Raw genomic sequence first — 27,191 nt, forward strand, 5'->3', positions numbered from 1 at the left:
TTTTGTTTTGTTTGTTTTTGTTTTTGTTTTGGTCTGTCTAAAACTGTGTAGTTTTCTTGAGTAAATTTCATCCAAGCCAGTGACCTTAAGTGCATACCATACAGGTTATGACAATCTTTGTTTTTTAATTTATTTTTTATTAAGTTCTTTAAAGTTTATTTATTTTGAGACAGAGACAGCATAGTGGGGGAAGGGCAGAGATAGAGCAGGGGAGAGAGAGAGAGAATCCCAAGCAGGCTCTGCACTGTCAGCACAGAGCCTGATGCGGGGCTTGAACTCATGAAACCATAAGATCATGACCTGAGCCGAAACTGAGAGTCGGACACTCAACTGACTGAGCCACCCAGGCACCCTGACAATCTTTTGTTTTTTAGTGGTGTGTGTAGACCATTTACATTTAATGTTAATTGTTGATACGTTTAGATTTAGGTTTACCCAGGCACCCTGACAATCTTTTTTTTTTAATGGTGTGTGTAGACCATTGACATTTAATGTTAATTGTTGATATGTTTAAATTTAGGTTTACCATTTTATTATTTACTTATGTTTGTTGCCTCTTTTTTGGTTCCTGTCTTTTGTTTCCCCTTTCTTGTTTTCTTTTGAGTTATTTGAATGTTTTTTTGTTATTCCATTTTAATATATCAATTGTATTTTTCATTATATCTCTTTTAGTGGTTGCTCTAGGGACTAAATATGCATGCCTAACTCTTCACAGTGTAGTCAGAATTAAATTACCATTATACTTTACCGCATCTCCTTAATGTTGTAGCTGTCTCGTGTATTATATGTACATATATTGCAACCCCACTGAAAATGTAATATTTTTTGTTTTCAACTGTTAAACATTGTTTAAAGAACTCAAGAGAGGAATAATACTATATTTACACAGATATTACTATTTCTGTTGCCTTTTCTTCTTTCTTGATGTTACAAGTTTCTTACTTTTTTCATTCTCTCTGTAAAGCTTCCTTTAGCAATTCTTTTAGAGCAGGTCTGCTGGCAACTAACTCTATCTTCGTCTGAGAATGTCTTTATTTCACTATCATTTTTGAGGACTATTTTAGCTGTATATAAAATTCTGGCTTAACACATCTTTTCTTTTAGCACTTTGAAATGGTGTTCCACTTTCCCTTTCTCTGAGTACTCTCAGTCCTCCTGGCACTTGTGGGTTGACCAGATGTGTGCATTTTTTAACCTTCATTTTTATCACTCTTTATCTGTCTTCCTCAAGGAGGTTCTGTTACAAAACTCTTTTCTCCTTTCTCTCTTCTGCCACTCAAAATGTACTTTTCTGTAGTTTTTTCTTATTTAGAACTAGTTATAAAGTATCTGAGGAAAATAATTCCCAAAGGATATCAATGATGAATAAGTGGTTACTGTGTTACCCTTTCCCAGGGGGAATGTCGTTTAGCCACAGAAGTCTTGAAGACTAGGAAATGCTTGTTTTGTTGTATTACAATGTGAAGTGTTGTAATACAGAATTCTAAGCTCCATATTTCTTGGTCTGGGGGAGAGGAGGACGTTAGCCACAAAGACATTCCTGGTATTCCTCAGATCTCCGGAGAGAACAGCCACCTTCACTGCTTATGTGACTTTTCAGCTCCATTTTTTGGTAAAGACATGGAAAGTCCATACAAGGCCAGCAGTAGCATATAGATATTTGCTTTTTGTCTGTCCTTCCATTTGGCCTTAAATGGGCAAGAAGTTGGGAAAATGACAAACAGTCTTGATTAAGACCCCTGAATTAATTAAATTTCAAACTTAAAAATTTTTGCTTTTAACTGTTTTGGCAAAGATATGTGAGTTGTATTCAGGAAAGACTCCAAATTTGTGGCCTAATACCTTTCCCTTATACTGGTTTAAGTGAAATAGATAATTAATCTCAAATGTTAACAAGTACTTTTTGGAGATAAAAAACGTTGACTCATTTTTGCAAATATTGCAAACACAAGTTCTTAAAATGTCTATGTTTTCTAAGGATCTCAAAGTCCCTTTTCTGTGGGATTTCTGGGAGGTAAATTAGCTGTGTTTAATAGGAAAACACAAACTGAAGCCTAGAGAAGTTGACAGACCTGCTCTAGGGTATATTGTGATTTCCCTTGTGGGGAAAAGGAACTTTTGTCTTAGGGCTGAAATTAGAGCGCTCTCCCAACCCTCGGCTGTAGAAAAACTCTGGTCCAGGGTGGGATGGGAGTGGGGAAGAGGTTGCAGTCAGCTTTCTGGCTGGTGTGAGTTGAGTTGGTTGAGGCCAGCCAGAGAGGAAGGGTAGGTCATGACTATGCTTTGATTGATGTTGGCTTGTGATTTATGCAGTCTGTTACACAAGCTGCTTTCTTCCCCTGTTCTTCTACCAGGCAGTCTTGTTGCTGGAGATGATTGTCAGCTGCTTTCCCTGCCTAGCCACCATCACATGCCCTACCACCGGAGCCTGGGAAGCCTGACCACAGACCAGCATCTCCAAGGCATGAATAATTAGGTAGGCATAATGGAAGGCACTCACTGCACCCTCCAATTGCGTAAGCCCATTACTGAAGTCTGCTACATCAGCTTCTATCTTCCAAGGGGGGAAGTCAGAGGATTTTCATACAAGGGCACTGTAACTCTAGACAGATCCAATAAAGGGTTTCATAACTGCTACCAAGTCAGGGAGGGGTCAGACGTCATCAGCCTCAGCCTGCAGCCGAATGAACATCCAGGCGACATATTTTTCAAGCAAACTCCCACAAAAGACATTTTAACTGAGCTGTACAAACTCACAGCAGAGAGGGAGAGACTTCTGGCCAATCTGCTGAGCTCAGACCACATCCTGGGGATTACGATGGGGAGCCAGGAGGGGAAACTACCGGAGCTGTCCGTGAGCCTGGCCCCTGAGGACGACTGTTTCCAGAGTGCTGGTGACTGGCCGGGTGAGCCCCCCGTGGGCTGTCTCAATAAGAGGAGCGCCCATGGGAACAAAAAGCCCCGGAGGTTTGGTGGAAGGAGAGGAAGCTTTCAGGTGCTTCCACAGAAGAGGACCAGAAGAAAAGGGCGTGGGGGCCAGGAATCGGCTCCTCAGATGGGGAAGGACCAAATCTGTTCCAGTAACTCCCTTCCTATTTCTCGAACAAGGCGTAATCTTTGGCTTCTAGAGGAGAAAGGCAACTTGCTCCCAAGTGGGGCGTTCACGTCTACCGTACAGTGGAGAGGGAGCTGTCCCCCAGAGATCCCCAGTGTACTGGATGCCAGTGGGAGCTTCAGGAAGACTTCTGAGGGCACTGGGTTTGGAAGAGGAGGGCTGCCCCCTGACTGCAGCTCCACAGAGCCAGGAGATGATAGTGGTGCTAGAGTGCCAAAGAGGGGCCCACGCAGGCTGGCGCACCAGCAAACAGATTTGTCTGAACGTCGTGAGGACCCTGAGCAACATCCAGAGGCAGAAAAGGGCCGGAGGGAGAAGTCTGGTGAGCGTACATGCTGGAAGAAGCCTATTTCCAAAGTGGTGGCCAAAGTCCAGGACCTGTCCACTCAGGTGCAAAGAGTAGTTAAAACACATCTTGAGAGTGAGGAAAGCGTTGCCATTTGCCCAGCAGCCCAAGCTGAGTTTATACCCAGAGCAGACTTGTTCACCCTCCCTGGAGCCGAGGCCGGGCCTCAGGGTTGCAGGTGGCCGGGCACGGAGCAGCACGGAGACAGGTCATTGCAGGCATCGGACAGGGAACGTATCCCAGCCAGCGCCGAGGGGGCTGTGAACAAGGTCCTGCTGAAGGTGATAGAGAGTGAAAAGGTAGATGAAGCCACCGAGGGGAAAAGGCTGGGCTTCCCCCTGAGCACGCCAGCCACCCACACCCTCCCAGAAACCAGAAGCAAGAGGAAAGCTGGGATGCCTCTGAAGGGTCACAAAACCTTGTTTCTGGATCCGCCCCTCAGTGTAGGCCCTGACTGGTCACAACCCGGAGGCGATGAGAAGAGACCGTCCCCCCCAGCCCTGGCAGCCCTCAGCATGCCGCTGAATAATTCATCCTCTCAGTCCTGTGCATACACACGGATGTCACCTGTTTCCTCGCCTCCTTCTCCAAGGCTTCCCAGCCCTCGGCAGCATCACAGGGTCCTCCAGCTCCCTCCGCTGCCTGGTGAGAGGGAAGTGGCTCCCGATGACTCTCCTGGCAAAAAGAGCAGTACTTTCTCTGGGTCCTCCTCTGCTGACACCTTGGAGCCACCAACCTCTGCAAAGGTCACGGAGACCAAAGGAGCCAGCTCGACCTCCCTTGGAGCAGGCCAACCTCGCTTGGCATCTGGGGAACCTTTGGAAAAGAGCTTGGGGCCCAGAAAGACCACAGCTCGGCCCCAGTACCAGTCACCTCCAGGTAAGTCCCCGTGTGAGATACTTTGCATCTGTTCTTTGGCGGCTCACAAACTATAATCTGCTCATGCTCTTTAGAGCCTGGCTACTTAACCAGGTCTGTGAGTTCACGTTGAGGCAAGAGAAGCGGGAGTGACCTAGGAGAGTGTGGAGACGGTGTAGATGGTGCTGACTTACAGGGTCAGGGGTCTAAGTGGCTCCCAGGAGCAATACTTTGTAAACATTTTTGAAAAATACTTTATTTTGGCATATTCTAAAGCTGCCTCCATCGTTGCTTACCTCAGGACTCTCAAAGGAAACAGGGACTAGCAGAAAGAAGTAGCGACTTGTCTCTGCCTTTGATGCCTCCGCTGGGTAATTGGCCCCTTGACCTAAATTCTGCTGTTCATGCTGCTGGAGTAGCTCGGGTTTGTTGGGATTCTCTAAGCAGAAGGGGGAAAGCGCGACGTGTCTGTTGTTACAGGTTTTTCATTTTTGTTTTTTAATAATCAGTTTTATAAGCATCATTACTTTATGACAAAGACTTTCTTTTTATACTAGAAGAGGGATGAATTCAGTCTCTCCTGTTGAAGAAACTTGGTTCTGATTTTCTTTCTTTGTTTCCTTTAACTCTTCATTTCCCAAATGGGTATGAAGTAATGTGTATTCTATTTTACTTATGGCCTATTTTACTGTTATGTTTTACTTGTGGGTCCTAAAGAGCTAATCTGGCTTATGTGTTTAATGTGATTTAAAATTTTACATGAAAATAATTTTAAGGGTTCTATAAAGCAGATTCAATAAGACCGAAAAAGACAGTGTATAAAAAGCGCCTCTCCAGTATTCCTTACATTTATTTGTCCAGGCCAACGTGGCCAGGGGCTCAGGGTTTCATATGCCGCTGTGCAGGTGACGGAGTCTTTTCGAGGGGGGGGTCCTCCCACAGCATGTGGTCATTGCTTTATCCGGGGAATGGGTTGTAATACGATACATGGTCTCTTCGAGGTTAGAGAAAACCTCATGCACAATTTTTGAGATAAAAATGTCCATCTAGGAAAGAGGAATTTCAACAGCTTTCTGTTTGTCTGACTCTTGACATTTTAAAAATTTCTCTAAGTCATTGATCCAGGCGTGGTTCTTTATGAACATGGGGTAAATGCGTTTGATCTTGTGTCTGTGATATATTGATCTTATTTTGAGAAGACTCGTTGCTTTCGTGACATAACTAATATGCTTCACCAGGAAAGCCATATAGAATTACAGATTTTATATCATGTATCATAGAACCCTAATGATGAGAATTCTCTCTCTGTACGGATGCTGGAGCCTTTGAAATTCTTGGAAAGGGAAGTCTGTGCAGTTATTAGATGAGTGACTTCTGGAGGCTTGGGTGTGAAATAGCTGCTTCGACTCTAAAGGTTCTTTTCAAGAAATCACACCAAATTCTAGGATTGTGTGCGTCCCTCATCCAGAAACTGGGCATATTTAACGTTGAGCTTCAGTAAATCTTTTTTTCCTGATTAAGAATTACCCTTTTATTTTGTTGCCGACTTTCTGTATGAAAAATATTATAACAGCTCTGTTGTATCTGTGTCAAGGCAGGCACACGGTTTCTATGGTGACTGACCATAAACCCACTGAGGGGTAAGTTCAGTGGGTGGTCACACTCTCCCTTGGCCTCTCTATACAATTGCTCAGAACCATATCCTTTACTTTGGCCCCAGCCTTCCATAGCACTTTAGGAGCCAGTCCTTAGAATCATTACAATGTTCTTTTAACCTTATAAAAGAAGGAATTGGAAAGAAGGAGGATAGGAGTGGGAGAGACTGTTTCTTCCGGTATGGGTGACTTCCCTTCTGCTGGGACCTTCCTCTGAGGCCTCCAAATATTGTCTCTTGCTGTCATCCCTGGGAGGGAGTTCTTCAGATAGTGGGTCTTTGATTTATATCCTATGGTCCTGTGACCTTCTCCCTCGAATTCCCCTTTTATGTGGTCATGAGTTCTCTTCATATTCTGGGTCCTTCAGTGACTTTCGGCTGCCCGTGGGTCCATATATGGGAGAATTTTCCTGCTTCCAGCTGCCTTTCACTTTATTTCCCCTGTCACTCTTTCCCAGCAGAGGCCTCAGACAGTCCCCAGCAGCCCTGATGGTGGGTGGAGGGGGCAAGGGGGCGTAATTCATTTACTATCACTGCACCGTGGCCCTTTATCTGAGTTGAACTCCCACCTGTCTCCCATGTTAGCTATTAACCAGGTTGAGTTTATGGTCTGTGGACATTTATTTCCTGTGGAAATCACATCTAGGTATTTTATTGAAGTGATGTGATTAAGATTATTGAAAGCTCTCATTAACTGCTCAAGTAAGAGATTAAGTCTGGCAAAAGTAATCAGATCTGTTTCCAGTTGGAGGACTCTTTAGTGTTATGGGCATGTAGTAATTCTCAGAAAAGAGTGAAATCTGCTTCTCCTTCTCACAGAACTAAGAGTTAAAGCCAGTATTACCATCCACAGAGGAAATAGCATGAAGGCGTCACAAAGGCTACTGGTCCACCTCCTATTTGCTTTGCAGTTTTCTTAATTCTTCATTCCAAGGGCTATACACAGGGATTTCTTGTCTGGTGGTGATATGATCAAATAGAGAATATACTAACAATGAACGGTGGCCAGATTTGTCTTCTTATGCCCTCCCCTCAACAGACACATTGCCTTCTCCCCACTCTCCCTTTGGGATTGGTTTTATAGTATTTTATTTTGGGATGCAAACTGCTGCCGAGTGTTCCCAAGCCTTTGTGGAATGGGGTATTTTCTCAAACCTAGAGGGACTCTAGTGGTGCTAACCTACACAGTGGTATCCTTGAGGCTGGGATTCATTTCTGTTTTGATGGCTTTCTTTCTACCTTTGATCTGAAATAGACCCTTTTTAATGCCAGAAGAATCACATGGAATTTGGCTCACCACACTTAGGAAAACGCCCCGGGTTTCTGTGTGCTCCTGGCAACCTCATGATCTTTGTCCCCTGATTGAAGTCACTGAGGCGGTGGTAGAAGTAGATGCCCCAGGCATAGTTCTGCTTGAAATTGTGAGTCACTTGATCGATTCTGGGGCCCATCAAAAGACATAGTTCATGTCAACTGATTAGGACTTGAGAAGAACACTTGGAATAGTTGTTTTGATATCTGATGCTACTTTCAAAACTTCTGTCTCTGTAAGTGTTTTTTACAAGGAGTGGATAGAAAGAAATTCTTCCACAATAATACTAAGGTTTGATACAGTTCCAGTAAAAACGTAAAGGCACTCCATAACATTAATGGGCATATGCAACCATTTAAGATCACTGCAGAAAGCATATAGTGCACAGAAAGTTATCTGTAATTCATGTTAAGAGAGCAAATAAGATTCAGAAATTACATATATCATATCATATCTGTATAAAACAAATATACGAATTAAACAAGAAACACATTGCTATATACTTTTAAGAAAGTAAGGGGGTGGCGTTTGAAACTATAGGTAACTTTGACCTAGCAACCCTACATTTTGGAATTTGGTTTACATAAATAGATGCACTAGTAAACATAGATGCATAAGGGTGTTTACCGTAGCATTGTTTGTGGTGGCAAAAATAGCTGAAAAAATTTGAATGTCCATCAGTAGAGAAATGGGTAAATAAATTCTAGTACATTTCTACTGTATAGTATTATGAGGCTGTTCAAAGTGTTGAACTAGATCTGTATCTATCTAGCAAGTTGCAAGGTAATGTGTAGCATGCTTGCAGTTTTTGTAAAGGCAAGTATCACCCCTCTCCACATATGAGTGAATACATGTTTGGTATGAGCTTGAATATCATGGAGACGGGTGTAGAAAAAGATTGACCAGGCTATTCACATTCTTTATCTGGGGGAAAAGCATGGTGAAGGTGGGAAATGAGGTAAAGGGGAAGGATCCAGAAGCATTGGGGAAGAGAATAAATTCTTTTCTTTTCTTTTAATTTTTTTGTTTTTTAACGTTTAGTTATTTTTGAGAGACAGAGAAAGACAGAGCACGAGCCAGGGAGGGCCAAAGAGAGAGGGATACACAGAATCTGAAGCAGGCTCCAGGCTCTCAGCTATCAGCACAGAGCCCAATGTGGGGCTTTAACCCACGAACCATGAGATCCTGACCCGAGCTGAAGTCAGGCACTTAGCCGACTGAATCACCCAGGTGCCCATGTAACTTTTCTTTATATATTTTTACCTTACATCACTGGTTACAGTAGATGTATCACTTTTATGGCTTGTAAAGAGTGATTGAAATACTTTTAAAATGGTTGTCTTTTATTTATTGAAGTATGGTGGACATATATGTTATATTAGTTTCAGGTGTACAACATAGTGATTAGAAATTCTAGACATTACGCAATACTCAGCAGTGTAAGCACAGTTACCGTCTGCTGCCATACAACATTATTATAATATTATTGACTATATTCCTTATGCTGTACTTTTTATCCTCATGACTTACATATTTTATAACTTTAAGTTTGTGCCTCTTAATCCCCTTCCCCTATTTCATCATATACCTTCTCCTTTTACACAGTGATTTAACTACCTTCTAAAGAGGTGGCTCAGTCGGTTAAGCATCTGGCTGTGGCTCAGATCATCTCACGGTTCATGAGTTCGAGCCCTGCATTGGGCTCTCTGCTGTAATCACAGAGCTGGCTTCAGATCCTCTGAAGCCCCTCTCTGCCCCTCTCTGTCTCTCTGCCCCTCCCTCTCTCTCTGCTCCTCCCCTGCTAATGCTCTCTCTCTCTTTCTCTCAAAAATAAATACTAACAAAATTTTAACTACTTTTTAAAGAGAGAACAAATGCACCTAGCATGATTACATATGTGTGTAGTAGGATTATAACTAAAGTACCCTTTCCCGTATTTTCCCCATATCCTTTAATAGGGCGAGAAGCTCAGCACTGAGATTACTTTGCTACTCAGGGAAATGCAGTTTGCTAGTGAGCTGGGAAAGCTGTGCCCACAGAGGACTAGTCAGGCAGGGAGGATTAGGACGGGATGGAGCATTATCCAGAAACCAAGAGAAGAAGGAACTTTATAAAGGCTCCTGCTAGAAAAGGTCCTGATAGGGAATAGATACCCCCGGGCCTGAGGTTGCGAGCAAGGGAAGCAGTGGTCACTGGAACCCAAAGAGGGGAGCTGCACAGAGGGGATCACATGGCAGCAGCAGTGGCCTCTGGTAGAGGCACCTTGCAGAGAGGAAGTTGTGGAAATGAATATCCTGGCCATTCTCTCCTTTGATCTTCTGCATGGCCACCTCTAACTGAATCAGCCAGAAGGCAGAGTGTAAGGGAGCCGATGGATGTGGTCTGCAAGGTCAGCCTTCCAGGGCTAGGAGCAGGTGGAGAAGGGCAGAGAGTGGATCTGGAGGGGCAAAAGGAAGACAAGATGATGCAGATAGGTGAAGACCAAGAAATGCAGGAAGACAGAATGGTATTTTAAATGAGCAACACGGTAATGAAGGCTGTATGGTGGATGTTTTGGTACAAAGCAGCGGTTATCTTGGTAACAAATGATAATTGCACCTTTCATTTCTTTGTCATATGACCTTCATACCTCTAAATTTAAGTACGTTGACTGTTTTATTGTGAAAAATTCAAAAATAGAGGAAGTAAAAGAATTAGAAGATCTTGTGATACAGGTTTCAGTCCATGGATTTAGAAAAACTTATCTGTTTTTTAAAAACGAAGCTCTCATACTTAACAATGATTGATATCACATTGTGTTTGCTTGCTTTTTGTGAAAAGCACAAAAAGAATTTAAAAATATCTGTCTTAATTATTGCAAATTAAGAATAGCTCATTAGCATATGAAATATGAAGTAGATTTTCTACCAATGAACAATTTGTATTTTGAAGTGAATTTCCATGTAAAATAAATGATGGGTGTTTCTCTCATTCAAATCCTGTTTTTCAAAAGACAGGATGTTTCAGAAGCCAGGACCAGGACCAAGATTTAATGTTTTAAAATCCTGAGCCAGCTCTATGTATGTGAATTTTTCCCAGATTAATATCCAATTGTGTTTTGAGGACAGCACCTTCTATTGAATTGTTTTTCACCTGTTTCTTTTCTATTCATGGATTTGGAGCACAAGATTTAAGGCCAGGGTGGCAGTCTGCAGTCCCCAGCCACACACATCCATCTAATGTAATTCTAAAGACACGTAGAAATGACAGAATTAGTTCTGTGATTAGAAGTAAGAGCCATGAAAAATCTAAAAGAGAAAACCATTTTTTAGAATAGATACTTTTTTTTTTGTCACATAATTCAACCATTCAGCTTCATAGCATTATTGGTTAGGACATTAAAAAAACAACAACAAGCTTTTAAGGTGGTAATTGTATCAAAAGCGTTTTATCAAATTGATAAAGCAAAGTACTGAATTTCAAAAGTGTCTGTTTTGTTTTATTCCTCATGGACTCTTCTGGGAGAGATTCCTTTCTGAAAACAGTAGACACCTCCTGGGCCTACTTTCTTCCTCTTGGTAGCTCCATCAGGTAAATGATTGCTACTGCCTACTTTACTTTATCTTCTTTCTGATCACTTACAAGAACAGTGACTCCCATTAGATAGTTCTTAAATACTGATGCAACCATATTACTTAGTAAATTTTTGTGGCCTCTGGGCTGTGATATTAGGCCATACCATCCTCCTAGAGTTTTTCTGTGTGCCCTGGTAGCTCAGCCTCCTGCTGTGGCATGTTCTGGAGTTTCTTCACTCTTAACAGGAGGCTCTTCAAGCTTTTCCCACAGTCATGGATTGTTCCAGTATGTGGACCCAGATGCTTTCTATATGCCCCAGAGCCTTACAGGAAAGAACTGGAAAGTAGGTTAGAATTGGGATTCACACATGTATAGGATATAGAGGGACTGTGGGGTCCTTAAAGGATATTGAGCAATAGAGAAGAACAACAGACAGTGGAAGGAGAAGAAGCATCATGAGAGAATAAGTCTGGGCCCAAACTGTGTGCATAGACATTTCCTCCTCTTCCTACAAACGCCCCCATACACCAGGGGGAAGGGGCTCTGGCATGAAGGGGAGGAGTAACTTTGTCATGAGAAGCCCAGCAGTCTTGCAGTGAGTGTGGAGGAGCTGTTCAAGAGAGGCAGGAACTTTCCTGCTGAGCCAGCTTCAATAGTCTGGAAGAGGTTGTTAGAAACCCAAGGGCAGAGAGTGACAGAGCCACAGGGCAGAGGGTGGCAGGAGCGGCCAGGCCCTTGAGCACGGAGACCTTGTGAGACCAGCGGAGGGCATAGCTGATGAGGAAGAGCCTGAGGAAAGGCTGGATTTCACACTAAGCAAGTGAGTGGGGGCTTTTGACATTGAGGTTCAGATTTTCGTGACTCACGTGACATAGTTTTATCCACGATGAGGCAGTAAGTTGGATCATCTGGGTTTCATGTATGTTCCCTAAAATGTTATGATACATGTTTTTTGCTTGTTTGTTTTAAATCCAAGTTAAAGTTTTGAGGTTGAATTTTGCACTTGGAGGGAGAACCCAAAAATAATCCTGTGGTTGATTAAAGCTGTTGTTTTCCAAGTTAGCCCAGAGGAATTGCGGAGAGAGTAAATAACATGTACAGCTTGAGCATGAGCATAGTCTCTCTAGGATTCAGACATAGGTCTAGGCATGCCTGGGTAATTAGATGGTTAGAGCTGTCAAGAGGCTTTAGCTTGAGTGCTCAGAGGACGGTCACAGGGCAGGGCTCATCCTAAGGAAAGCAAGATTTGAGGCACATGAGCAAGATACCCGCCTCAGGGGGTGGGGCAACACCAAAAATAGCATAACGTAAGTCCTGTAGATTCTCCTCTGACCCAGCCCCCTGGACTCATGCCTGGGTTGTAGGGAGAGAGGGAACTACAAGAAAAAAGCACTGTGAAAATTGAAAGGGAAAGTTTACTAAAATTACCTTAAGATGTTAAAGGTAGGCTCTACACAAAAGAGTGTAACAAACTTGTGGATGAAGGGTCCCTACTCCAGGTGCTGTTGGAGCATGCACAGCATGACAGGGAACAACAACAACAACAACAAAAAGGCCTCCTCAAGGACAGGAAAGGTGTCACATTCATCATTATTTACCTGGAATCAGGTTCAATAACTGACACATGGAATGGATTCAATGAATGTTTTTGTTGAAAGAAAAAGGAAGAGTGAGTTAGAGCTGGTGAATGATGAGAAAACATGATTTGCAAACTGGTAACAGGGGCAAATTTGTCCCATTTGTCTTATGCTAAACAGAATGGAAATGGTTTCATACCATATTAGGTGATTACTATCATAGTATTTTGGTAGATGATGCTTTATTTTTAAAGCAACATTAAAACTATTAATCTCTGCATAGATTTAGAAATCAGAACATACCCAGAGGATGGGAATGAAATTAAATTTGTGAAACACTTCACAAAGCCAAGTGTTTTTGTGAACAAAAAACCTCTTAATTGGAATAACTTTACAACATGATTGATTTTACTGGAACAGACCTTTTTTAAATATTAAAATGAGACTTACTTTACTCTCAAAGCCAGTTACTGAAGGATAGTCAAGTGATTCAATTTGAAATGGAAACCAGAGATGGCTTTCGGTTTCATGTATTTTGCTGGTCACAGATTAACCATGTTGTGTTATGCGTGAACAAAGACCAGCACATTTTCACCAGGGTACACTTTACCACCCAACATGCTGGTGAGATAGAAGGCTGGGCATGTTCTCATAACTCTTCTAAGCTGTGATTCATGGGGTCCCTAAATGGCCCACTTGCCGGGTGCTTGACACCCACCAATGAAGTTTGCCTTCTGTGCGAAAGAAAGCACTGTTGCTAGAATGGTTGTGTATTATGCCAATATAATTTGAGGCTGCATGATTGATTTCCAAAAGCTACACACAAAACTAAGTCATATCAGTTTGTCCATAAGGCTCCTGTTATTACCTAGAAGAGCAGAATCCTTAAAGAATGGGTTATGGGGCAGGGTTCTAAGAGTGGAAGCAGAAGTCAAGACCCAGAAAGGAATGGGCAGACATGGCATGAGAAGTTGAGGCCCCCAAACCAGGACAGCAGTATGGTAATATCTGGGACCTCAGTTACATCTGAAAATTCCTTTGCCTTTGTCATACAACTTAACTGAATCGTGGACGTGCCATGCCATCATCTTCACCAGGTTCTGCCCTGCTCACTCAAGGAGAGGGGATCATTGCAGGCATGTCCCCCAGGGAACAAGAATCTAGGAGACTATTTTGGAACTCTGCCTACCACAGTATCCTTCCATTATCTAGAATTGTCTTTTCCTTTTCTGGTCTTGTCTTTTGCTTCTGCTGTCAGAACCCTGTGCCTACAACTTTCCCTAATGTAACACAATCTGTATACACAATGGGCTTTTGATTTCCATTTCTGGATCATATATCGTCCTACACTGGTTAAGAGGGTGTGTGCCAAAGTTGAACATTTTATTGTCAAACCCCAGTTCTGCTACCTACTAGAAGATTGACAACAGCCTCAGTTTCCTCATCAAAAGGGGAGTGGTGGTAGTATCCACAGAGTAGATAGTATAATAACTACTTGTGGGATGTTGTAAGGATTAAGTGATATGCTATGCTTAAAGGGCTTGGCACAATGTCTAGCACATAATTCTCCAAAAATGTTCAGATATTATTAGTGTATCCTGTCTCAATGGTTGTATTCATATATGATTTCTCTACATGGGATACCCTAATAAATTGGTAGGCACCCTTCAAAATCCATCTTAACCTTGCGTGTGCAAAATGTCAACATCTGTGTAATGTCGGGAAGCTGAGGTATATAAGGAACTCTATTTGTAACTTCTGTAAATCTAAAATTGTTTCAAAATAAATAGTTTTTTTTTTAAGTCCTAAGTGTTGTCTCCATTATAAAGCCTTTTGATTCCCCTCATTGTGGAGTGAACACTTTCATTCTACTCTCAGTAAGCTTTACATATGGTGTTTATCACATTGCATCATGATTGTTTACATGTCTGTCTAGAATATAAAGTGCATGGATGCAGGGACTAACTTTATTCATCTTTCTGTCTCTAATATATAGAGACATGTCTGATATAGCTTACCAGCATATGTTATGTAAATGCTGGCTCAATAACTAATTGTTGAATGAATTTTTATCTTTCATGCACAAGAGATTTATCAATAGCCAAATGATATGTGATTATAGGAACCAGTGGGAGGGTCAGGGTGGTACAGAACAGCGGTTTTCAAAGTGTGGTCCCTGGACAAGCAACATTATTAGCCATACGTGGAGACTTGTTAAAATGCTGTTTCTCAGGCCCCATCCCCCAGATCTATTGAATCAGAAATTCTGGGGGTAGCGGACAAGGTGTCTGTGCTTAACCACTTTCATGGAAACTAAGATTGAAAACATAAACAATTATACTAATGTATAGCTATGTTACATGAATTTAGAATCTTTTAAGTACAAATATTTTATTAGAGCAAAATGACATAGGTGAATTATCCTCAAGAAATAATTGAATTTAGGGGCTCCTGGGTGGCTCAGTCGGTTGAACATCTGACTTTGGCTCAGCTCGTGATCTCATGGTCTGTGGGTTCAAGCCCCACATCAGGCTCTGTGCTGACAGCTCAGAGCCTGGAGCCTTTTTCGGGTTCTGTGTCTCCCTCTCTCTCTTCTCCTCCCCCACTTGTGTTCTATCAAAAATAAATAAACATTAAAAATTTTTTAAAGAAATAATTGAATATCCACTTAGCCATATTTGTGATGATTTTGAATATTACAGAACTTACCAGATATAAGCATCTATGCACCTGTAAACATGTACAAGTTTTTAAATTTTGTTAGCCTTCTGCCAACCAATTATTGTGCATTGCTTTAATACAGGAAAGTAGAGGCTATTCTTGAATATTTTCCTGTTTAACATTTGTTGCTGTGATCACTTTTTTTTTTTTTACTGTTAATCATATTAACCATCCTGGCATCAACACAGATGTCTTCAAATATCTGTCAAGGCCTGCCAAGTGCCAGCTGCTGCCATGTGGTCCAAGGTGCTACTTCTCCAAATCGTAGTTAAGTGTCCGTTAGGCTTTCAGTACGTCGCTTTTATTTTTTTTTTAATTTTTTTTTTCAACGTTTATTTATTTTTGGGACAGAGAGAGACAGAGCATGAACGGGGGAGGGACAGAGAGAGAGGGAGACACAGAATCGGAAACAGGCTGCAGGCTCTGAGCCATCAGCCCAGAGCCTGACGCGGGGCTCGAACTCACGGACCGTGAGATCGTGACCTGGCTGAAGTCGGACGCTTAACCGACTGCGCCACCCAGGTGCCCCTGGTACGTCGCTTTTATAATCAGTTCCATGTTATCAGCAAATACTGGTGGAGTCATAGGATTTTGACTAATTAAAATATTACAATCACACATCTGCAGCTTTATTCTAAAAAGCAGTGCTACTATTTTGTTATCCTCTTTCCAATTCTTTAAGAACAAGTGTCTTGGAAAATCATATGCTAATATGTGACTAATCTCACCAAAAGCCTGAGTCAAGAAAGCATTTGCCTCTTTGCCACAGAAGTTGTTATTTGTTAGCCTCTGTGTTATTGGAGAAAAATCACTTCCTATGTCCTTTGGGTAGTATTTTACTTTCAGAGATATGGAGGCTGCCCTTTTAGAACTCATCTGCATTTTGAAACTTCAGTTTTCTTCCTTTTCATGTGAAACAGACCATTCTTTTTTTTAAAATTTTTATTTAATTTATTTTTTTAATTTACATCCAAGTTTGTTAGCATGTAGTACAACAATGATTTCAGGACTAGATTCCTTAACGCCCCTTACCCACTTAGCCCATCCCCCCTCCCACACCCCTCCAATAACCCTCTGTTTGTTCTCCATACTTAGGAGTCTGTTATGTTTTTGTCCCCCACCCTGCTTTTATATTATTTTTACTTCCCTTCCCTTATGTTCATCTATTTTGTATCTTAAAGTCCTCATATGAGTGAAGTCATATGATATTTGTCTTTCTCTGACTAATTTCGCTTAGCATACTACTATCTAGGTCTATCCACGTAGTTGCAAATGGCAAGATTTCATTCTTTTTGATTGCCAAGTAATACTCCATTGTGTATATTCAGCACATCTTCTATATCCATTATTCATCAGTCGATGGACATTTGGGCTCGCTCCATAGTTTGGTTATTGTTGATAATGCTGCTATAAACATTGGAGTGCATGTACCTTTTTGAATCTATATTTTTGTATCCTTTGGATAAATATCTAGTAGTGTAATTTCTGGGTCATAGGGTAGTTCTATTTTTAATTTTTTGAGGAACCTCCATACTGTTTTCCAGAGTGGCTGCACCAGCTTGCATTCCTACCAACAATGCAAAAGAGATCCTCTTTCTCTGCATCCTTGCCAACATCTGTTGTTGCCTGAGTTGTTAATGTTAGCCATTCTGAGGGGTGTAAGGTGGTATCTCATTGTGGTTTTGATTTGTATTTTCCTTGAGCATTTTTTCATGTGTTGGTTGGCCATCTGGATGTCCTCTTTGGAAAAGTGTCTATTTATGTCTTTGCGCATTTCTTCACTGGATTATTTGTGTTTTGGGTGTTGAGTTTGATCAGTTCTTTATAGGTTTTGGATACTAACCCTTTATCTGATATGTCATTTGCAAATACCTTCTCCCATTCTGTCTGTTGCCTTTTAGTTTTGCAGATTGTTTCCTTCCCTGTGCAAAAGCTTTTTATTTTGATGGGGTCCCAATAGTTCATTTTTGCTTTTGTTTTCCTTGCTTCTGGAGACCTGTTGAGTAAGAAGTTGCTGCAGCCAAGGTCAGAGAGGTTTTTGCCTGCTTTCTCCTCTAGGATTTTGATGAATCTTACATTAAGTTCTTTCATCTTACATTTAGGTCTTTCATCCATTTTGAGTTAATTTTTGTGTATGGTGAAGAAAGTGGTCCAGGTTCATTCTTCTGCATGTCACTGTCCAGTGAAAACAGACCATTCTTTACACAACTGTTCAGTTGAGCTGGATTGGGGAAGAAGTCCCTGTCTTGAAATCAGGAAACCCAAGTTCATACCCCATTTCTGTCAATTCCTGGCTACAGGTCTCAGAGTAAGAAACCACTTCTCCAACTCTCACACTTAACAGCAGGTTATTAATAACACTCTTTCAGTGATTACAAATGGCAGCCTCAAAAAGAATAATGACTTGTGAGTTATCCTTACTGAGCCCAATAGTCTCTATGCCAAAGAAGCCTAAAGTAGGTGGACATTGTCTGCAGACTACATTTTGAGAAGATGCATTTATGTTCTTATTCCCCAAGGGTACTATTTACTGTCACTTTTTCCAGATGGGGGGAATTGTGAAGGGTCACAACTTTGCCAACTTTGTATTTCACGGCAAATAGTTTTGGCAATAGTGAGAACATGATCAGTTGAAAACAGGGGTAAGAATCAAAAAGGTCTGTAATGGTGTTGGTGACAGCAGTAACAAGGGATAAATTCCAGATCACTGTGGACTCAAAGCTAGATGAATCTGATTGGGTTTTCAGTTGAGGGGAAAAACAAAGCAAAACAAAACAGAGTCAAGGATCATTCGATGTTTCCTGTCCCAGGTGACTAGGAAGAAAACCACTTTATTAAAACATGCTAGGTCTGCAGCTGTGCAAATAGTTAATCAGTGTACTTGTCTTGAAATGTAGAAGGGTATCATGGGCATGTCACAAGACTCATCACTGCCCACTGTCCTCTTTCCTTTCAATATCTTGTTGGCATTCTTTTTTTTTTAATTATTTATTTTTAGAGAGAAAGAATATCCCCAGCAAGCTCTGCTTTGTCAGTGCAGAGCCCAACGTGGGGCTCGAGCCCACAAACTGTGAGATCATTACCTGTCCTGAAACCAAGAGTCAGACGCTTAACTAACTGAGCCACCCAGGTGCCCCTCTTGTTGGTGTTCTTAATCAACTTCACAGAAAAACTTGAGTGGAAAGAGGTGTTAGATGACAGAATCAAAGCTTGTTAAATTCTTCCTATGCTAAATTCTTCCTAGGCTAAATGTAATAAGATTAAAGTCAAGAGGATACTAGAAACATCCTGCATTTAGATTAAAATATCCACCTTACAAGCAAAGGACATAAGAGATTTCTGTTTCAGCTTTAGTTGACAACGTAATGATTCTGAGCCAGTTGGGTCCTGTGGCTGATTCAAAGAAAAAGCTAGGCTATTTTAGTAATAGATATTCATATCAAGGGAGAAAATGTGCTACTGTACTACATATAGTCTGACATATCTGAGGTTTTGGGTATAGTTATTGCTATGTATTTGAGGAGGGTTGTTGACAAATTGGATTATATGTAGGGAGCAGGAAGGAGACCTATCTGGAAATTATATCATAGGAAAGAGAGTCCGAAAGAATAGTGAATCAAGGGTGCCTGGGTGACGCAGTTGGTTAAGTGTCTGACTTCAGCTCAGGTCACGATATCATGGTTTATGGGTTCGAGCCCCCTGTCAGGCTCTGTACTGACAGCTCAGAGCTTGGAGGCTGCTTCGGATTCTGTCTCCCTCTCCCTCTCTCTGCCCCTTACCTGCTTGTATTCTCTCTCTCTCTCTTTCTCTCTCTCTCTCAAAAATAAATAAACTTAAAAAAAAAAAAACAGGGAGCCAATAAAATTAGAAAGAAGATACATGGCAGAGGCTGGGTGGTGGATACTGTGTGTGCCACCCAGATCCTCCTATCTGGATCAAGACCCCAGTTTCCTTAGCTGCTGGGAGTGTTTGTTGCTGGCTGACAGCTAACAGGTGATTTCTGCCCAACGGGGCTGCCTTGCCTGAGCTTCCAGCCATTCCTCAGGGACAGCCCCACCCAGTGCCTAGTGTGGGTGTGAGAGTACAAAAGCCCAGTTCTGTTGCCTTGTGCAGGACAACTGTGAAGGGCCATCCCAGCTTTAGGATTCCTTGTGTGATCAGCTGAGGCCTCTGTTGCGGCCGCATCTCCTTCCTGGTCCCGCTTCCCTTGCTGTCTCATCAGAATTGTTCTAGAAATCTCTCCCCACTAAGTCTTCTCCATGGGATTCTCTGCTCGGTCTGTCTTCCAGGGAATCCTACCTGCAACAGCTGACATTACAAAGACTGGGAAAGGATACATTATTCAGTACATGATGTTGGGACAATCGATTATTCATGTGGGAAGAAAAAAATAAAGTTGGAACTATCTCATGTACAAAATGTATTTCACGTGGATTTAGAATTGAAATATGAAAAGCAAAACTTTATCGTTTTTAGTAGAAAATATGTAAGGATTAGGAGAGGGTTTCTTAAAAGCACAACCTATGAAGAAGATTTGTGAATTTGTCTATATTAAAATAATATAAAATTTAAATTAAGTTAAAATCACTTGACTATGACAAATGATATCATTTTTAAAAATAATAGGAAAAGCTAGGAGAAGACGTTTGCAGCACTTACGACTAACAGATTTAGCATCGAAAATAGATAAAGAATTCATATAAATTAATAAATGGAAGGGAAACTGCCCAGGAGAAAAAAAAATAGGCGGAGAAGATAGTCAATTTGCTTAAGAGAAAGTCTGAATGATGAATGTGTATACAAAAGTATATTAAGCCTCATAAGCAATTAGGAAAATGACAATGAAAATAAGATCCTAGTTCATACACATCAAATTGGGGAAATTATTTTAAATTTGTTTTATAACACCTTCTCTTTTTAAAATTCATTTCCTCTTCCTTCCTTTCTCTGCTTCTGTGCCTTTGCACATGCCAGATTTCTTTTTTTTTTTTTTTAATTTTTTTTTCAACGTTTTTTATTTATTTTTGGGACAGAGAGAGACAGAGCATGAACGGGGGAGGGGCAGAGAGAGAGGGAGACACAGAATCGGAAACAGGCTCCAGGCTCCGAGCCATCAGCCCAGAGCCTGACGCGGGGCTCGAACTCACGGACCGCGAGATCGTGACCTGGCTGAAGTCGGACGCTTAACCGACTGCGCCACCCAGGCGCCCCTGCACATGCCAGATTTCCATATGGACTACTCATCTGTCAAGACCTAGGGCAAAGTCATCTTCATGCAGCTCTCCTAACCTTCCTGTTCTGAGTTAAGATTTTCCCCCATATATATTCCAGATAGTGCTTTGTGTTTGTTCCATTTAAAAACACTTTGCATTGTTGTAATTTTTTGCTTATGTGTGAGCCTCTGACACTAACTAGATTATGGGCCCCTGAATGGCAGGAATCACGTTTATCTGTATGCTCCTGGCATTTATCATAGTGCGTGGCACTTGACACTTGACTGCTAAATATATGTATTGGATGGGTGAATGAACCAGTTCCTTGCCTCAGTGGCTTTTCCAGAAAATCAGACCCCTTCTAGACACAGGCATGAAGAGTCAAATGCTCTACAGTGGTTCTTAGTTTGCTTTTTGATGCGTCCTCTAAAATTAGTTCAAGATAAACTAATTGCTCATCACCTGCAGTGGAGCATATGGTTAAATGTGGTCTTTACCCTCAGTTTAATTAAAGAGGATATGCAGAAAGCTGGTTCTTTTTATCATAGGTGGAAAGTTGCATAGGGACAAAATAAGTATTGTTTTCCTTTGTTATTCATTCTTTTTCCTCCAGGCCTATTGCTGCCTACTGGTACTGTCAGGATTTATTTTTAATCCTGAAAAAATGAAATAAGTGTACTTTGGCTAGAGAGATAAAATATGTTGACATACTAAAAGAAATACATCTCCCTTAGGAAATCTAACTGTTTGGGAACATACATCCTCAAGGCGTTTGAAAAATTTCTAATCTCTTTTTTAAAAGCCAACAGCAGTGCTACAAACTCCAGATGAGAGCATATGATTTAGTTGGTATTTGTCAACTCTTACAGTGCTTATGAAATATTAAAGCTGGGAGGGATCCTTTGGCCCAGTGCCTTCATGGTACAGGTAATGAAAGTAAGGTTCCATCTAATGTATCATAATAGTTTAGTGATAGAATAATCCAGATCTCCCACCTTCTATTTTGATTCTTTCCTTTTCTCCATATACTGTCCCAACACACACTAATTTGGTGGTAGCAAGAAAATTACTTGGATTTTCAGGGGCTTTGGGTTATAATAGCTACTTAGGTATTTACTTTGAAGTTCTTGAAATTTCCCCCGTAAAAAATTGCCTGTTGGCCTTTGTACCATTAATAATTAGCTTTCATTAGCACCTAAACTCAAAGGGGTAGAGCAACTCCATTCCAGACCAGTATAACTGTTTGGGCTCATGGTGAATATGGAGTAAGAGGTAAAGATTTATAAAATAGATTAAAAATTTACTTGTTCATTAAGTAAATTATGATAAAGATTCTAAGTGTAATAATCTTATGTGATAATTGAAATAAAATTAGTAGTATCCCTGGGCTTCTATTTTCTCACTGGTGAAATGAATAACTTGGAATAAATCAGAGGACAATAAATCTTTGAGGATCTTTTACTTGTAAATATTTTGATTCTGTGACTGTAATAACAGAGGATTCACCCAGATTTTGCTTGCCTTGCAATGGTAACTAATGCTTGAAGTGTTTTTTAACAAAGAAAGTTTTCTTCATTTTTTTTTTTTTGGAAAAGTTACCTATGACTAAATTGTTGCTTTGTTTTTCTGAGAGGTTCTCAGGAATCTCACTCATTCATCTCCATATATGTGTTTTCTGTCCTTCATTTACTTGGTAAGACTATCATTTTTTGAAACTAAATTATTTAGTTGTTCAAACCATACTGCTTCTCTGTTCTTTAATTTAATTTTTTTTATGTTTTTATTTTATTTTTGAGACAGAGACAGAGCATGAGTGGGGGAGGGTCAGAGAGAGAGGGAGACACAGAATCCAAAACAGGCTCCAGGCTCTGAGCTGTCAGCACAGAGCCCGACGCGGGGCTCGAACTCACAGACGGTGAGATCATGACCTGGGCCGAAGTCGGAAGCACAACCGACTGAGCCACCCAGGCGCCCCACTGCTTCTCTGTTCTTGACCAGATGCATGTAGTGTTGGAAGGAGGCATCATGGAAGAACACAGGTAGTCATTACGTATGTTTGAATCTGAATTCTGCTGCTATGGGCTAATGCAAGTTACACAACCTTTTGGTTTCTGTTTTCTCTGCTCTCCAGTGTGAATCACACAATGCATCTCATAGGGTTCTTATGAAGAGTAAATAAGATGCCAAGCACAGTGTTGGGCACACCGTGTGCAGTCCATGCCATTAGGATGTATCAAATGCAACTGCAAGTGTCAGTGAGCCCCCTTGTTCAACTATAGAGCTCAACAGTTCAAACCAGAAACAGACAAGACCCTTTAACTCATACTCTAACTAAAACCCGTTGTGCTCATTTCTTATTGCACTTCCTTGAGGCATTGACTAAAATGTTTTGCAATGACTGGATAATTCCAACCCCTAGACCAGAAAAGCCCTGATAGCAATAGAATGCCTAGAAGACCATCCCCAGCATGCGCCCTTCCTTGCCCACGACCATAGGTTGAACACACTGACCCCACCCATGATGGTGTGTTTTCTGTCTGCTCTCTTGCACATACCTCCCTGAACTTCTCCTATACAACTGTAGGTGTCTATCTTGTGAGTGGAAAGGCCCATTGTTAAGGCTTGGGACTGTCACCTTCCCTGGCTGCCCACACCTGAAACAAATCTTTCCCTTTCTCTTTTCCAAACCCTCATCTATTGAGTTATTGACTTTTTTTGTGATTAGGTTGACTGTTTGCTTGGCAACAGCATTGGTACACCCACTCAGGAGCTATACTCTACCTTTGTCTAGCCCCCTTGGGGTTCCTGGGATGGAGCCATTGGTCTAGCACTCACTCTTCCATTTCCTGAGTTAGCGGCTGTGATAGATCAATTGGTAATACAACTAGTACTAAAAGTTCTCTTTTAGGTGTTGACATATTCTTTTCCCTTTGATCTCATTGAAGCCTTAAGTATTTTGTTGTTCTTGTCCTGTAGTATGTGTTTCAAGAACTTACTTTTTGATCGGATGTTAAAAAGTCGGTCATAATTTGATGTGCCAGTGAAGATAGGAGTGTATGTTCCTGATTCCACTTCAAATTTGCTGCTTCCTTTCCCCACCACTCCACTCTGTAGAAACAACATCACAAAAGGGTTGCTGGATTTCTATAAAAGTCTTTGGAAAAGACCAATGGGCAGATTTTCTATTGTGAATTTCTTTAGTAGAGGGTTCTTTTTCATGTTTGCATTCCCAGCACCCAACTGGCATAAATAAATCCAGTAATGAACATTTGATAGAGCTCATGGGAGGAAGAAAATCTCATTACAAATTCTCATGATAAAGATTTGGTACTTAAAAGGAACTTTAATCAATCTCATAAGCAGAAAATAATTTTCTGCCCATATTCTTAATGTTTCTGATATAGAGGAATAACAAAAACCATTGAAGGCTGCTTGGGACCAAGCAAGGGATGTTCACGGTACTTGAGCAGTGAATGAAGATTCCGTACCAGACTTGACCTCACCAGACACTGTTCTCATATGCATCCTGGCAATGGGTTTTCGGTTGGCTCTTCATAAAGAGGATCTAGAACTTTCTATCAAAACTCACTGTATTGTTTATCATTGATAATTTGTTGCATATGTTTATGCTTAGGTTAATATGCACTGAATTGCATATAGTTCTTCAATGTTAATCAATTCTTTTATTGTCACCATAAAGTCATAACCTAAAGAATAGCCCGTGCCCTAGGTAATGTTATAACAGATTCAAAGGCCTTACCTAACTGTTGTAAACAAGATTTTGATGCCCAGGACAAGTGAATAAACAGAGGCTCTTACAGAATGCTGCTTTCACAAGGATTATTTCTAACCAGGTGTGTTATGCGTTATACCAGACCCAGTGCTTTTTTTTTAAGTGTGTGTAAGAATATTAAAAACTGCTAATAGCAAAATAATTTTTTCCAGCAGTACTGTTTATTGGTTCAACAAATATCGCTTTGCATTGTTGAAGCATTTCATTCCTGTCTGTGAAAATCCTTATCTAAAATTGAGTTTTTGATCAACGCCCCACTGCTGCCCAGAATTCATTATTACAACTCAAAGCTATTTTTTATTTTTTAATTGTGTATTTATTTTTGAGACAGCATAAACAGGGGAGAGGCAGAAAGAGAGGGACAGAGGTACCCAAGTGGGCTCTGAGCTGACAGCAGCAAGCCCGATATGGGACTTGAACTCACGAGCCATGAGATCATGACCTGAGCTGAAGTTGGATGCTCAACTGACTGAGCCACCCAGGTGCCCCTCAAAGTTGTTTTTCCCCTCAACGGTGAAAATGTTCTCTGTTATGCACAGTTTAAATGATCTCTGCTTACACATTCCAGTGTGTCCTCTCAAGCTCTCCTACTCCTGCATTTCGACAGGAGAGTCTAGATTAGAGGAATCTAGTCACCATAATCCACTGACTGCCAGAACCCAGCTCTTCTCTTCTCCTTTCCCTGGGCATCGATTTCTAGAACAGCCAATAATAAGGTTCATAACACAGAGTGAATGAGACATGGGGAGTTAACATTTGTTATAGCGTCCCCAACGGTGCTAGGCTAGTTACATGGAATTTCATTTCACGCCAAGCAGTCTGTGCTTTTCCTACCATCTCGTGCCTGTGTGGGTGCAGGAAAGGAAATGAGATTAGCTGAAGGAGGGCTCTGGAACAGTACAGTCTTTGGCTTCAGCGTATTTATCCTTTGATTTTTTTTTTTAATTGTTCAATTAGGTAAGTGCCCTTTTGTGACTGAGAAGGTCATTTTGCCACTTTGCTTAAAGTCTAATCTACCAAAAGGACTTAAATACCATCTATGCTTTTTTAGATTTTTAGGAATTGGAGTTTATTCTCAGCAAGCAGTCTCCTTGCTGTCTCATTCCTGTCACTTTTTTCTATTAGATCCTGTTTAATTCCCAAACAACTTGTTTTGTTTTTCCTTGGTTCACGGGTACCATCCAAACAGCAGCCTGCCCAGCTGGGGAACTGTTTGAAAAGCAGGCGGCTCCTGTTTGGTGAATGCTAGAGGACATTTCAGCTGGGATCCTAGATGCTGACAGGTGGATTTCAAGACAGCAGTAGCTCCATATACCAGACTTGGTTGTTTGGAAACGAAATCATTTTCCTCATCAGGTTTGTAGGCATTTCCTGGAATAAATGTTAGCTTATGGAGGGTTTTATTATACGTGGGTTGAGTGTGTGAATTGACCACTGTGATCAAAAACTGGGTTCCAGGCATGAGGCTTACTGAGGAATCTGAGGAATTATTTTTATTCTTAGGCAAAAAAGAGGGATCCATGAAGTTCCAGTTGACGAATGTATGCTTTGGTATAAAGGTCATGGGTTATTTTTAAATGGTTTAAGAATAGGTAAGGTAGGGACGCCTGGGTGGCTCAGTCAGTTGAGCGTCTGACTTTGGCTCAGGTTATGTTCTCATGGTTAATGGGTTCGAGCCCTGCATTAGGCTCTGTGCTGACAGCTAAGAGCCTGGAGCCTGCTTTGGATTCTGTGTCTCCCTTGCACTCTGCCCCTCCCTCTGCTCACACTCTGTCCCTCTGTCTCTCAAAAATGAATAAAACCATTAAAATGTTTTTTAATTTAAAAATAGGTGGGGCGCCTGGGTGGCTCAGTCGGTTAAACGGCCGACTTCGGCTCGGGTCATGATCTTGCGGTCCGTGAGTTCGAGCCCCCTGTCAGGCTCTGTGCTGACAGCTCAGAGCCTGGAGCCTGTTTCAGATTCTGTGTCTCCCTCTCTCTGACCCTTCCCCGTTCATGCTCTGTCTCTCTCTGTCTCAAAAATAAATAAACGTTTAAAAAAAAATTAAAAAAAAAATAAAAATAGGTAATATTTTAAAATGTAGGTTCCAAACATATGAAAACGTATATCCCAGATCTGAGTTTAATATTTAAACCTTGATGTTACCACACAGCCCCATCTATGGGGCTATAGAATATTCTTGCCAAAGAACTGAATCTATAGGTAATCAGACATCCAGGGCTTACTTCCAGTTCACAGGAAATATAGAAACCAGAGGGGTAAGTTAAGCAACACCATGAGCAAGCAAACAGATAAGTCTATACATGGAACCATACTATGTTTTTTTAGTTGAAATATAATCCGCAAATAACATTGTGTAAGTTTAAGGTATACAGTGTGTTGATGTGATACATTTATATATTGCAGTATGATTTACCACCATAGCATTAGCTAACACCTTCATCACATCATATAATTATCATTTCTTTTTTGTGGCGTGAACAATTAAGATCTGGTCTCTTAGCAACTTTGAAGTTTATAAAACATTAAACAAAAGAGACAGATTGGGGGCAAGGGGACAGCAGACTGGTCTGGCAAATATATGAAAGAAACATAAGAGACATAGCAACCAAATGTAATATATGGACTTTGTTTGAAATGTGATTAAAATAAACCATCTGTAAAAAGGTGTTTTTGTGACAATCAGGAAAATTGAATATGGACTAGATATTTGATCATACTGAGGAATTACTATGAAATTTGTCAGGTATGCAAATGGCATCATGAGTATCTAAGTAAATGGTTGTAAATGTGTGGCCTTGACAAGCATCACCAGCATCACCTGGGTATATGTTAGAAATGAAAATTCTCAGCCCCACCCCAAACCTACTGAGTAAGAAGGCCTGGGCATGGGGCCCAGCAGAACTATGAAAATCATTGACATAAAAACATAACCATGTTTTAAAATAGATACATACCGATGGGGCGCCTGGGTGGCTCAGTCGATTGAGCATCCGACTTCGATTCAGGTCATCATTTCATGGCTCCTGAGTTCTAGCCCCATGTC

At 41.1% G+C, this 27,191-nt stretch overlaps 1 protein-coding gene across 2 annotated transcripts in view; it reads left to right on the forward strand.

Moving 5' to 3' along the window:
* FMN1 (formin 1) overlaps positions 1-27,191 on the forward strand; it is a 427,872-nt gene that overhangs the window by 31,953 nt on the left and 368,728 nt on the right. For both annotated transcript variants that reach the window (XM_049611644.1, XM_049611645.1), the window contains one exon: positions 2,355-4,340. In XM_049611644.1, the coding sequence (XP_049467601.1) occupies positions 2,486-4,340 (1,855 nt within the window). In that variant the 5' untranslated portion in view covers positions 2,355-2,485. The remainder of the gene's footprint in view (positions 1-2,354; positions 4,341-27,191) is intronic.

The sequence above is a fragment of the Panthera uncia genome (genome assembly GCF_023721935.1).
Source record: "Panthera uncia isolate 11264 chromosome B3 unlocalized genomic scaffold, Puncia_PCG_1.0 HiC_scaffold_1, whole genome shotgun sequence".
Taxonomy (NCBI): Eukaryota; Metazoa; Chordata; class Mammalia; order Carnivora; family Felidae; genus Panthera; species Panthera uncia.